Source organism: Paroedura picta, chromosome 3, assembly GCF_049243985.1.
Source record: "Paroedura picta isolate Pp20150507F chromosome 3, Ppicta_v3.0, whole genome shotgun sequence".
Classification (NCBI taxonomy): Eukaryota; Metazoa; Chordata; class Lepidosauria; order Squamata; family Gekkonidae; genus Paroedura; species Paroedura picta.
This window is the reverse complement of record NC_135371.1, coordinates 148,071,964-148,086,489: the sequence shown is the minus strand read 5'-3', so window position 1 is coordinate 148,086,489 and position 14,526 is coordinate 148,071,964. Positions and strand designations below refer to the sequence as shown.

Here is a 14,526-nt window from a genome sequence, read left to right as displayed (position 1 = left end):
CCCTCTTCCCCCTGCAGTATATCAGCAGCTGCCCCAGCAGCGGGGGAACTATACAAGCCTATTTACCACCCGTGAAAACTGTGTACCTATTCTTTCTTACCCAAACTACTGGCAGGATGGACATAAGACACTAAAAATATTTCCAGTAACACAGTGTCGGTTTTGATTTGTGGATTGTGGCCTCACCCACTTCATTTACATTTTTATCCCCAGTGATAGTACAAAAGGCTGGGAACAAAATCATTAATAGGTGTTGCTCAGCTGAAGTGCCCATAACACAGCTGGATGGGGCGGGGAGGCAGGGCAACATCTCCTCCACCTGCCCTCCCCTCCAGCTCCATCTCAGGAGAAAAAGAAAGGCCTGTCCCAGCACAGATGCAAGTTACCTTCAACCAGGAAGTATAAATTGGCTGTCAGAGATCTCTTTAAACACTGAGCTCACAGTGCTGATGAAGGACTACTGGGAAGCGCATAAGGACAAAAATCCTGCATGTCATTTATCAGCCATCTTAGGGTTGCCAGGTCCTTCCTGGTAATTGGTAGGGGGGGGAGAGGATATACCAGGAGCAGCAATGTGTCTACATCAATGCCCACATGACCTAGAAATCGTGTCTTCTCACCTGGGTCATTGGGGGGATTCTCTAATATTTGGGCTAAAACTCTGTGATAAATTTGGCTCCTACCATAGAGTTTTTGCCCAATTACTGAAGTATTCCCCCAGTGTTCCAGATGTGATGGTGTTACTTCTGGATAACATGGGCAGTGACATAGGCATCTTGCTGTACATTGGATGGATCTCCCTCTTTTGGGGGGGTGAGTTTCCCCCCCCCCCAACCAGCTGATCAGCAGCAGGGAAGTAGGGCCTATCAGCAGGGGGCTTCTTCCTCCACCAGGAAGGGTCTGGCAACCCTAAGCCATCTTGAACTTATAGATGAAAGTACCCATATAAACTAACACAGGCAGGGGATACAGCACAGTGCCTATGGGAATACATTGTCCCTCAGAAAACAGCACTAACCAAATGACTCAATTTTGTTTTCCTCTAAAGGACAACTGAAAGTGGACCCATCCCATCAGAAACTTCTCCTGCTGATCCTGGTTCCATTATTTGGCATTTTGATCCTTGCTTTATTGGTTGGGCTCTTCGTATGGAAAGTGGTCCAGTCTCGCCGGAGACAAATGCTACTAAAGTCAGATGAATGGAGGGACATGGAGGACTCCATATTAAAGGCATCTGTGACTGGTGACAGTACCTTGGAAGTAAGCAGGGATCAAGAATACCTTTTCTTCCTTGGAAGGGAAGTTTACCTGAGGCCACTAGAGCTCTGCTATGTTTGTTTGTTTGACTGTTTGTTTGTTTGACTGATTGATTGATTGATTGATTGTTTGGGAGGGAGGGAAGTCCTAGCAATCCTTATAAAGGGAAGTAAGAAGAGTCTGCTAGCAGGCTCGTCAACAACTCCATATTAGGGGGTGATATTTCCACATAGTGGCGATATTCCGTGTAGTTCTTCTTGCTGCTGCCACTTGGGAGCAATCCTTATGCAAAGGGAAGACGAAGGGAGCTAACTGGATAAGCAGAATGGATGTTACAGCAAACTGGAAGAAAAATTGTGAGCTTCAATAGGGAGGTAGCGCAGTAAGGAGGACCATTGCAAGGTGGAATAAAGGGTGGAAGAGTTGAGTCTTGCCGCAGAGAAATGGAAATGCAACCTCCACAAGATTGGAAGTACCTTTTTGGTTCTGGCTGGCAACATGATTTTCAGACAGAAAAGCGGAAGACGATGGGAATAGAACCTATGTTTCCAGTTCCACAAGGCAATACTCTAGCTGTACAAGCCCCCACATAAGGAAACGTTAATGAGACCTTTGTAGTCTCGTTGGCTGGACCCAAATCCGTATCCTATGCTTAGTGGAAGCCCTGTGATTGAAGAGTGGAAATAGTTATGTTTGTCACTCCGTTGACTTTGCTACTGTGATGTTATGCTGGCATAGACCAGACGTTTGAGACTAGAAAATGTAGGATCAGGACTAAGCCTGAAGCTCCTCAGCTTCTACCCCACCATGACCTAATCTCTCTCACGTTCTTCTCCCTTACACCAAAATATGTACAACGGCAAATAAATTACATTGGCTTAACGTTCCTCCATCTTAATTTGTAGTTTGCTAGTGTCATGGATTCAGCACCTTTTCTACCCTCATCCAACTAGGATAGGATTGCAGTCCTAGCAGGTTACTTCTGGATGTGGTTATGCTCCCATGTCTGCCTCATTTTCCATTCTCCATATTTTTACCATTTATTTGATATTGTCTCCAGGGCTGGATGAATGATGACTGCACCACTGGTAGTGGTTCTGGACTCCCCTTCCTTGTGCAAAGAACTGTTGCTCGGCAGATTACCTTGGTTGAGTGTGTAGGTAAGGCAAAATCCATTGCGTATCTTGAAGCAGGCCAGATTTGCCTAATATCTGCCGAATGAGAATGTAAGACGGGGTTAGATAGATTCATAGAGAACAGGTCTATCAGTGACTTGCCATGGCGACTAAAGGGAACCTCCACAGAAAGAGGCAGCAAATTTCTCCATCTGAGTTCTAGGAGACAGCATCGGGAGAACAACTTGGCCTGTATACTCTCTTTACTTAGCCTTCCCGGGCAACTGGTTGGGTGCTGTGTAAGATAGGATTCTGGATTAGATGAACCACTAGCCTGAACCAGCAGGACTCTTTTTATGTTCTTCTTAGCTCCCTGACAAACTTCAGATTCTGAAACCTTTTCTTCTGCATCACCTATCAGAATGCTGAGCAGACTCATGACATATATCTGTTCCTTGAATACTACTCTTGCTGCACATGTGCAGATATTGTTTGCATATGGGGAGAATCCAACTATTTGATTCCCAGTTGCAGTCTGAAGTGGCGCAGTCCAGCTAAATATTATTTCACAAGCCAGTTAATCATGTGGCTCAGTCTGAGCCATCTAAAGCCATCACGAGGGACAGAGGTGACATCTGTACCTTGACTGATCTGGCTTGGTCTTGATACAAGAGGCTTCCATCCCTGTCCATTCAGGAGAGAGTTCTTACCTAGAGATTTTAAGAGAAAGAGCATGAGGGTTAAGAAGATCCTCAAGGATCTTCTGTGATCCACTTATTTTGTTATTATGAACAATGCCTTTCTAAGATCATTCATGGAATGAGGAGATCATATCTCTGTTTAGGATAGTTCTGCTGAAATCTAAACTGTAGAATCATCTCCCAGGTCTCCAAGAATTAAGTAGAAATATTACTGAAGAGTATTAGTTGCATGATGGCCAAAATACCCGTAACACTGGTGATGTGCAACTGGATCTCCTGTTATGTGATTTTGCCTCAAAAAGTAGCTGTGGTGCTGGAGAAGTATGCTGAATCCCACATGCCATTCCCCTGATCAGAACTTCTCTTCCTTTCCTGAGCTACTTTTAAAATCTTAAGGTTGTGTGTGTGTGTTTTTTTGACAGATAAAAGTAATATGCCTATATGGACAGATGGAGGAGGGGTCAGTTTTAATCTCCATAATTCTGCAGCAATGACTTCTCCTCCCCTAATTTCAAGTCAGTTCACAATATCTCTTGCTTCCAATCTGGAGCCAGATAAGGGAAGTTAATATGACTGAAACTTTTGGTAGCCTTTTCTTCATCGCATGCATGATTCCTATGATGGCAAGGGCAGCAACCAAATTGTTTGTCACAAGCGATGGCTGCCATGTTTTCATATCTGCACAGGTCAGGTTGGAAGGCCTTCACAAACTTCTATTACCTCGCACTCCTTGCTGGGGAGCAAAGATTCCTTGCTGTCTGCCACTTTTGACAGTTGGACAACAGAGGGAAAATCCATATTGGCCTCTCATTCATCCATTATGCCACAGCCCATGCCTGTGGTATCACTGGAGCAGACATTGCTTTAAGTGTGCAACTGCATACCACACACAGATTCCAGGAGGAGAATGGCTTTTTAGTGGAAAGAGAAGGTTTAAATATATTTTGCAAATAAATATTGTGCAAGTTAGTAAATTGTAGTATGTCCACTGTTCCCCAACAGGCAAAGGACGCTATGGGGAGGTGTGGCGTGGTGCTTGGCATGGAGAGAATGTGGCGGTCAAGATCTTCTCTTCACGGGATGAACAGTCCTGGTTCCGTGAGACGGAGATCTACAATACAGTGCTCCTGAGGCATGACAACATACTCGGTGAGCAGAAATGACACTCTCCCACCAGCCGCATTGACACTTTGGTATCACCGCCCTAACTGTGGGCCACTGTTTCTCACATAGACATACCACACATGCATCCGTATCCTTCACACCTGTCTTAATATTCACAACTAGACACCAGAGGATAGCATCAGTCAGAAATGGCAACAAGAAGAGGACGTCATCATGAAAGATTATGGCATGAAAGATTACACTTGTTTTTGGTGCATCGATCCTAGCTGAATTATGCCTGTTCTAGTTTCACCCAGTCTTGCTTTCCTCCCCTTTCTTCTTCAGTCATCCTATATCTCCCACTAACCCTAGAGTAGTTGGGGGAGGGGCCTGCCACATGTCTTTTCCACTTCAAGCAGCAGTCTCTGTTACTAGGAGCAGTTCCAGTGCTGATGACACATGGCTCTCATCTGACAGATAAAGTTCAGTTAATACACTATCGATGGAATTAAAACCATCCTATCTCAATGAAACCCAAATGAAACCCAACCGGCTTCTAAACAGCACTGCCTCACGCTGTCTTCAGAACTACAAGAGAGGAGGGAGCCGTCACATCACTTGGCAACTCATTCTACTAGGAGGCAGCAGCCACAAAGAGCATTCTGGCCCAGATAGTCAGTGACCTCCCCATTCTTAGGGAGGGAACAGGAAGCAGGCTTTGAAGGGGAGGTCGCATAGTCTTTCAGAGCTCATATGGAGACAGGAAAACCTTTGTAGGGCCCCAAGCTTTAAATACTGAATACAGAAACAAATTGGTACCCAGAGCAGTTGATTTAATACTGCTCTATGAGTTGCAGCAGGGACCATTTTAGAAAAGAAATTCCTTGCTTTATGACAGAGGATACTGCCTGCCAACTGCCAGTTTTTGTAAGTACTTTTGGATGAGTCTGTGTGTTCATTGTGGTTTGTTTTGTTATCTGCTGTGAAATTGATCACTTGGAGGTCTTGGTTCAGTTTTAGGCACCACAACTGAAGAAAGACGTACTGAAACTGGAGCATGTCCAGAGGAGGGCTACAAAGATGGTGTGGGGTTTGGAGACCAAGTCATATGAAGACAGGTTGAGGGATCTTGGTCTGTTTAGCTTGGAGAGAAGGCAGCTAAAAGGTGATATAATAACCATCTTCAAATACTTGAGGGGCTGTCATAGAGAAGATGATGCTGAGTTGTTTTCTGTTGCCCCAGAGGGGTTGGACTAGAATCAGTGGGTTGAAATAAATTCAAAAGAAACTAATTCAAAAGAATTTTCGGCTAAACATCCGGAAGAAGTTTCTGACAACTAGAGTAGTTCCTCAGTGGGACAGAAGGTGGTGGATTCTCCTACTTTGGAAGTTTTTAAGCAGAGGCTGGATAGTCATCTGATAGAAATGCTGAATTTATTAACTGAGGCAGATTGTGAGTGGGTGGGCAGGAAGGGATGTGCCAGTGTCTGTCTCTTGTGGCCCTTCCTTGCATACCCAGGGAATTGCTAATTACTGTTGTGGGATGGTAGATGAATTTCCTCCAGGCCAGGCTGGATTCAAGAGATTTTTGGTGGAGGGATCACTTGGGCATGAAATTGGGGTCACCATGGATGGGTAGGTAGTTGTGAGTTCCTACATTGTGCAGAGGGTTAGATTAGATGACCCTGGCAGTCCGTTCCAACTCTATGATTCTTTGACTCTCGATTATCCTAATCAGGGTCAATCAAAGGGATTTTTAAACTATCTTGTTCTAAGTGACTAGTTGTTGCAATCCTGGCATAAACATGAAGAAAGTGATGAAGGAAGCTACAGAATGAGAAAAGGAAGGATAGAAAAGGACCATCAGCCTCAGGACCTTTCACATTTTCTATGGTGCTGAGTGCGGGGAGAGAAGCTTTCAAGGTTTCTATGGTGGTGGGTTGGAGGGAGGGAAGATGAGTGATAGCTTTTAAGTTAGTAAAAGGTCTGGAAGGCCCAATAGAGAGCCATGTTGAGCCTTCCCCAGCAGATCTTCCTTGCCTTCTTTTAATAATAATTTGAAAGGGAAAGGATCTATACTGGGGAATGGTTCTAGCATGGTATCGGCATATGTCAGGTGTTAAGGGCTGGGTGTGAGACCCTGCAAAGCCGTTTCCAATCAGGACTCCCAGTATTGGTCTGGATGAACTCCTGGTCCAAGTCTTTCTATCAAAGAAAAATGGTGGCAGGGGAGTGCAATGTTATTTTGGGCAGAGGCATTTCTGTAATTTTTCGGCATACGTCTCCAAAATGATACCCCTGTGCATTGTCCGTTGATGAGCTCTGCCCTCCTGGGTTCCCCATAGGGTTCATTGCCTCCGACATGACTTCAAGGAACTCGAGCACACAGCTGTGGCTGATCACCCATTACCACGAGCATGGCTCCCTCTACGACTACCTGCAGTGCACGACACTGGATGTGGGGACCTGCCTGCGCTTGGCCTCCTCCATCATCTGTGGGCTTGTCCATCTGCACGTGGAGATCTTCGGCACACAGGGCAAGCCAGCCATCGCCCACCGGGACCTGAAGAGCAGGAACATCCTGGTCAAGAAAAATAGACAGTGTTGCATTGCTGATCTGGGTGAGTGGACTTGGGTTGCTGACCAAGCCCATAGAAAATAGCCTGACCAAAGCAGTAAAGAACCCCAAAAGGTCAAAATAAGGGGGATGAATTTAAGCCTATGTAGGGTAGAACACAATTTTAAAATTACGTACTAATGTTTATTAAAATTAAAACCCCAAGGCTTATCACATAGCCTCAATAGAATCAGTGCATACATGCCTACCAATGCCTCCTTTATCAATACATAAAATACAAGAATAACAAAGATTGTTATATACAGAGTTAGTTCCTATCCATAAAATGATATTATATAATCTAGAGCAGTGGTCCCCAACCTTTTTATCACTGGGGACCGGTAAATGCTTGACAATTTTACTGAGGCCCGGGGGGGGGGGGAGGGAGTCTTTTGCCAAGGGACGTCGCTGCCGCCACCTGAGCCCCTGCTCCACTTGCTTTCCTGCTGGCACCCCTGACTTCCCACTTCCCGCTGGGGGGCGCTGCCAGCAGCAGCTGCGCAGTACCACACCAATGGGGAGCCCCAGCCATGGCACCCACTGGAGAGCACCAAAGGTGAGCCGGCGGCAAAATGGCAGGGCAGCCCCCTCGGCAGCAGCTGGGGATGATGAGGAGGTGCCGTGGCCCGGTACCAACTGGTCCACGGACTGGTACCAGTCCCCAGACCGGGGGTGGGGGAACACTGCTCTAGAGCAGGGGTAGTCAAACTGTGGCCCTCCAGATGTCCATGGACTACAATTCCTATGAGCCTTAGTCAGGCCAGATAAAACTCATTCAGAGCTCTAATGTTGCAAAAGGCCCTGGTCAAGGTAAGCACTTTCAACTTCCATCAAGTATTTTATGTTTGCTGTTTTTATTTCATGCCTGACCCTTGATAAAGATGGTAACACCAAAATGCACCTGGTCAGTGAAGACATTGATATGCATGCATGTACTGATTCTATTGAGGCTATGCGATAAGCCTTGTATTTTTAATTTTAATGAACACTAGTACTTAATTTTTAATTGTGTTTTACCCTACATAGGCTTAAATTCATTCCCCTTATTTTGACCTTTGGGGGTTGCTAACCTTGTGGCCACCGAAAGGGCACCCACACCATTTGGAAGTAATTTAAAATGCCGCAAGAAGCAACATGGCACTCTTGTTCCCACCCTTATCGTGTCATCCTATGGACTACACAGGTGGAATGTTGCGATGCTAAGCAAGGCAGCCTCCAAATGAGGATGACTTCCATTGAGAGCTGCCCTCATTGGTGTTTCAGAGACTTGGGGAGTGAGCATGAAGATTCAAGTTAAATGGGAGGAATCAGTGCCTTGGTTAATGGTACAAGAGTAGAGTATCCTTCCTAGTCAGGGGTCTAGATCAGGGGTAGTCAACCTGTGGTCCTCCAGATGTCCATGAATTACAATTCCCATGAGCCCCTGCCAGCATTTGCTGGCAGGGGCTCATGGGAATTGTAGTCCATGAACATCTGGAGGGCCACAGGTTGACTACCCCTGTTCTAGATGGTTTCTGTGCCTGCAGCAGGCTCTCCAAGGAGGCTTAGGGAGTTGGCAATTCTGGCTAGAGCCCAAGTAGGTTTAGAAGTAAGCACGGCTTGTTCCCTTGAAAGTGTGTTGAATTCTGCAGCCTTCAGTCAGAAGGCTTCCCTGTGTGGGCATCAAACCACTTTGCCAGTAGGGTGTGCTGTATATCCTGCCGCAGACTGAGAGGGGAGGGGGATTCATTCACCCTTGGCCTCCAGCTCCCTCCTGACACTGCATCCTTCAACCTGAGGAGCAAGAGCCAGCATGTCCTCTCAGCTCACTTCCCTTTGCCACAAGAAGGACCTGGGTGCCATAAGAAGAGCCCTGTTGGTGGCCAGAAGGAGTTACCTTAAATGTGTCACCCAGGTTGTCAACTTGGCAAGTGACTGCTGAGGATGGCTTCTTGGCTCTCTCTGGGATCCAGGAACCCTGTGATCCCTTAGTTCTACAATGTGCTAGTCAGCATTTCAAGGAGCTCCTTCTTCTCTCTACTTTCTGTAGTTAACTGACCTGCTCAACACACTAGTCCTGAGGAACTCCACATAGAGCAAGTCCTATGGAAAGTCTTTTCACCCATCCACCCCCATGTTCTGATGGCTGCCCTGGGGAACCAGATATCGGGGGTGGGTTACTAATAGCCCACAGACATTCAGAGGGATTGGCCATGGATAGGGGGGCAAGAAGGACTTAAAATGGGAATGAGGAGGCCCCACTGAGCTACCCTAATGGTGAATGGGGTCTTATCTTCCCTCAATAGCTCCTAAGAATCAGCTGACTCTTGGCAGCTACAGAGGGATGGCACTGCTGCCACAGCTGGTGGGTGACCAGGTCCCAGCCTGGGGTCACGGCACTGAAACACCCTCTGCATCCCCACATCACAGACAAATTAAGGTCTACAGAAACTAAGTACTTTGCCTGGGATCACACAAGGTTTGGCAGGATGCTGAATTTGCAGAAAGTGATGGTCACTTTTAGGATTCTTCTAAAAATTGGCATCATTTTTCCCTTTCAGGTCTGGCAGTCATGCATTCCCAGAGCAATGACTACTTGGACATTGGGAACAATCCACGGGTGGGCACCAAAAGATACATGGCTCCTGAAGTTCTAGATGAACAGATCCGTATGGATTGCTTTGAATCCTTCAAGCAGACAGACATCTGGGCGTACGGCTTGGTCCTCTGGGAGATAGCCCGGAGAACGGTTGTCAACGGTAAGGGAAGTGAACTCAAAAAATGACAAAATATATTTTGACTTAACAGTAATTTAGGTTGCAAAATAAATCTTCGCATGGCCTGCCTATCCAAATATTCATAGATCATAAATTCCATATTTATTTGTTTGTTTGTTTCTATTTGCTTTGACTGACTGCCACTCTTGGACCCTGCTGGCTCATGGTGATTTACAGTAAAATAATACAAACCCACATAAAATACAAATACTAGTAGCAAAATCCAATCTATATCCACCCCCCCCCCAACTGTTCATGCCCAACAGCAACCACACACCACCGCCCCAGTGGGGGTGGTACTCCTGCCCAGATGTCTGGCACACAGGGCCCGATTTTCCTGGCCAGGCCTCAATCAAATGCCTGGCGGAAGAGCTCCATCTTTCAAGCCCTGTGGAACTGTCGGGGCCCTCAGCTCTCTTGGGAGCTCATTCTACCAGGTAGGGGCCAGGACCAAAAATACCCTGGCCCTAGCAGAGGAGAGGCATACCTCCCAGGGGCCAAATATAATAATATTGACTTTCCATTTTCATTTCTTCAGCAATACCCATCTCTGAATAGTTAGGCTCCACTCACTGTCCTATGCAATAGCTATTTTATCAGATATTTTCCACTGTTTATTCCCTATTCATACCATCAGTTTGGTGCCAGGTAGCTGTAGGAGAAAACCTTTCTCCAGGGTGGTCTTAGCAATTTTTAATCTAGGAGGACCCCCATGATCACTGCCACTCCCTGAGCACCCTATCACCACGGGGATCCAAGCAAGGGTTGGTCCTCGCACAGTGCAAGATGTTCAGGAGCACTGCTGCCACTCAGGTATGGCGGGCATGAGCAGCCAGAGCTGCCGACCCAGCTGCCCTCCTCCTTTTGGGGGTGGGGATTGGGGCCTTGGGCAGTCACACCCCCAGCATGGGGCCCAGGACAGCTGTCCCTCTTGCCCATTGGTTAAAAGTGTGTCAGGTTTGTGTTGAAACCTAGCTTATGGCAAGGGGGCTGTATTTATTTTTTCACTGGGTGCATGATGATGGCCACAGGTTTAGATGGGATTTAAATGAGCCTGGACAAATGTATGAAGGTTCTATCAGCTAGTGATTGTCAGATGCTGGGGAACAGTCAGCACAGGGTACCAGCAGACCCCACCTGTAGGCTTTTCTTTGGCATGTGACCAGCCTCTAGAAACAGGATGCTAGCTTGGGTGGGCCATTCGTCTGATCCAGCATGATCAGGATGGTGTTGGGGTTGGAGCACTGGATAGGATCTTGGAGAGTCAAGTACTGATCCCCACTCAGCTATGGAAGCCTGCTGGGCAACCCTGAGCCAATGGCACACTCTCAGCCGGAGAGCTGTCACTAGGACAAAAGGGAAGAAATTCCATAAGCCACCTTTGAGTCCTCGCTGGGGAGAAAGGTGGGGTATAAATGAAGCAGATAAACAGAAAAATACCCTTGGGGGTTTTGTGAGTCTAGCTGTACAATCCTAAACACAGTTACATCCTTCTAATCCAGTGGGCTTCCGTGGACTAGGAAGGGCGCAGCCACACTTTGGATTGTGCTCCGAGCTTCTTGTCTGGGAGCAGGAGGATTTCTGTGAGCCCTATAGACAGCCACAGGTTCTCTCAAGGGAAGCGGCAAATGTGGCAGTGAAGTGAATCATCTGTTGAGGATTTACAAGAGCAGCTGGAGCCCGGGACCAAACTGGGGGCCTGGCCCATCTCCGTTGCAGAAATAATCACTAATCACACCAGTTATTATAAGGGTTTTTGGCTGCTCAACTTTGGAGGGGGGGGTTCTCTCTCTCTCCCCCCCCCCTTTTTCCACGCGAGTGATTAGCTGTAAATTATAAACACTGTAATCTGGTGTCAGCACCCAGCTTGCTGATTAAAGGGGCCATTAGACTCAATCAGCACTTTGTTTGTTCAGCACTGATTAGGTAACCAGCAGCATTGGAGCTCCATCTGGCAACTGGCCACATCCATGGAATTTCCCATCTCCTCCGGCCAAGGGGGGGGGGGGACGACACACTGTCAGCCACACAAAGCCGATCCTGCTCCGTTCTGTACAGAAGTGCAGAGGCCTTAGCGGGGTGCTCGTTGCTTCCGTTTCCTCTTCTTGTGCTCTTAATATGTGCTTAGGAGACAAGAAAGACAATATGCAGCGGTCCCTGGGAAAGCAAGGTGGTGGGTGGGCCACCTGGCATGGTGCAGGATGAGCTGCAGGTTACTGCAGAATAAGTGATCCTGAGGAGTATGACCCTGACTTGGATAGCCTAGGCCAGGGGTAGTCAAACTGCGGCCCTCCACATGTCCATGAACTACAATTCCCAAGAGGGAATTCATGGGAATTGTAGTCAATGGACATTTGGACGGCCGCAGTTTGACTACCCCTGGCCTAGGCTAACCTGATCTCATCAGATCTCACCGCAGGTTAATATTTGATGGGAGAGGACCAAGAAAGGCCGGGGTTGCTCAGGAGAGGCAGGCAATAACTGAGCTGGGCATGCTGCACCAGTCAGAATCTCCAATGTGACAGTGAGGGGAGACCTGTGCAGTCTATTCATGGTGGCATTATAAAGCTGGCAAACCTAGGACTGGATGCAACCTACACCCTCCCCTTACTTTTTGCTCACAGAAACTGAAGCTTGGAATACTGTGGTTGCCTAGCAACAGCCATTGAGAGGATCTGTTGCTTAAAGCTAGAGGCACTCCTTTTCAGATGTTTTAAGGCAGTGGTCCCCAACCCCCGGTCCAGGGACCGGGACCGGTCTGTGGATCAGTCGGTACCAGGCCGCGGCTCCTCCTCGTCCTCCTCCCCGGGTGCTGCCTCTGGGGCTGCCCTGCCACTCTGCCGCCACCTCACCTTTGGTGCTCTCAGTGGTGGCCATGGCTGGGGCTCCCCTCAACATGGCACTGCACAGCTGCTGCTGGCAGTGCCCCCCATCAGGCAGCGGGAAGTCGGGGTGCTGGCGGGAAAGCAAGTGGAGCAGGGGCTCAGGTGGCAGTGATGTCCCTCGGCAAAAGACTAATGCCCCGGGCCTCAGTAAAATTGTCAAGTGTTGACCAGTCCCTGGTGATAGAAAGGTTGAGGACTACTGTTTTAAGGTGCCCAGCGTATACATTTTTTGCTTTATTTCACATTTTTTTCTGCAAAACTGGGGCCCTTTTCAAGTGTGTAGAATGATCTGTCTTGCCTATTCACCGCTCCAGTTACAAGATTTAAGTATCCAAAGATATACTGACTTTGCTGTTAGAATATAAAGCAAGTGATCTGATGATTAATATTGATTCAGCAGTTCCTTCTTTACCCGATAAAACCTCTGCCTGATACCAGGGTTGCAGATATAAGATCTGTTTAGTGTTTGAATCCTGAAATTAATCCCAGTACTACACTATGTGGCTTCTGTAATTTTTAGGATCCTTCTCTGTCCCCAATTCACATCAATGCTTGCCATGTTTCATTTGGATCTTCCCAATGGGTAGGATTTTTTTTCTTTTCTTTTTTTGGTGTTGGAGGACCCCTAACCTTTTTTGTTTGACCCTCTCACCTAAAACCATACACTTAAAAAAAAAACATTCATTAATTCAAAGCAGACAAACCACCCCCCATAAAGGCTCAGATTAGCCAGACTAATCCCATCTTCACTTCAGATTAAATGCTGCCCATTAACAAGCCTGTTACATTCTTAGTTCATAGCCTTTAATTGTGCACCTATTAACTCTTTAAATGCCTAAATGTTTCCTTCTGTGCCACCACTGTTCTTTTTACTCCCAGTATCTTCCCAGCATCCTGCCCTACACAATATATGCAGGAGTATTGTTGCTTGGAAATGCCCTATGAGTGTTTTTTGTAATGCTGTTAATTGTGTGTGTGTGTGTGTGTGTGAGAGAGAGAGAGAGAGAGAGAGAGAGAGAATTTTTAAGTGCCAGCAAGTTACTTCTGACTGATGACAAAACTATGAATTAATGACCTCCAAAATGTCTAATGCATTATGCCTCTTATTTAGTTAGTAACAAAGCATAAATTGGTGCTGCTTTGACTACTGGGACAATCAACATTCAAAAGCATATTATCAGCTACAAATAAGTTAAATTCTTGAAGAGTGAGGACAGGGACCCATTTGTGAGTATGGATTAATTAAAAAGCCAGCTGCTGGAAGTTCTGGCGTGAGCAGATGTTTTGCCCACTAGGTGGTGCCAGATGCACAAGGAGTCCAGGTCATTGCACAAGCAGGCTACTTAGACCCATTACACATGCACATCTTACTGTAGACTTTCAGAGCCATAAGCCTTTAATCTTCACTTCAGATTTTGTGCCCTCCCTACAACCATTCTTTTTCCTCTGGTGTATAAAAAGCCTACAATTTTTAAAATGCACTTTGCTACATCAGGGTAGAACATCACTTGTGACTGGGGCTAGGGGTCCTCCAGATGTTCATGGACTTTGTGCATGTGCTTTAGTGTTAGATGGTTAAATGAGAGATTCAGGCAAAGGGGAAACCTCAATGTTGAAATTGATAAGACTTTTTTGAAATTGCCAAGCTGTCCTGTTTTCTGTAAGAGCCTCTTGTGGCGCAGAGTGGTAAGGGCAGCAGAAATGCTCTCTGAAGCTGTCTGCCCATGAGGTTGGGAGTTTGATCCCAGCAGCCGGCTCAAGGTTGACTCAGCCTTCCATCCTTCCGAGGTCGGTAAAATGAGTACCCAGCTTGCTGGGGGGTAAACGGTAATGACCGGGGAAGGCACTGGCAAACCACCCCGTATTGAGTCTGCCATGAAAACGCTGGAGGGCGTCACCCCAAGGGTCAGACATGACTCGGTGCTTGCACAGGGGATACCTTTACCTTTACCTGTTTTCTGTATTGCTGAGCACTAGGGAATTCTCTGCTGTGCTATCAGCCACTGTGGAAAATGGGAAAGAGTCACATGATCTCATACTATTGGGGGAAAGAAAGCACAGTAGAACCCACTGACACTGGCATTGCAAGCT

The 14,526-nt window shown here is 46.9% G+C and overlaps 1 protein-coding gene across 3 annotated transcripts in view; it reads left to right on the top strand.

Moving 5' to 3' along the window:
* Positions 1–14,526, top strand: part of ACVRL1 (activin A receptor like type 1) — a 52,615-nt gene that overhangs the window by 19,846 nt on the left and 18,243 nt on the right. For all 3 annotated transcript variants that reach the window (XM_077328608.1, XM_077328607.1, XM_077328609.1), the window contains 5 exons: positions 1,049–1,260; positions 2,318–2,417; positions 4,076–4,222; positions 6,523–6,798; positions 9,335–9,532. In XM_077328608.1, coding sequence (XP_077184723.1) covers positions 1,049–1,260; positions 2,318–2,417; positions 4,076–4,222; positions 6,523–6,798; positions 9,335–9,532 — 933 coding nt within the window. The remainder of the gene's footprint in view (positions 1–1,048; positions 1,261–2,317; positions 2,418–4,075; positions 4,223–6,522; positions 6,799–9,334; positions 9,533–14,526) is intronic.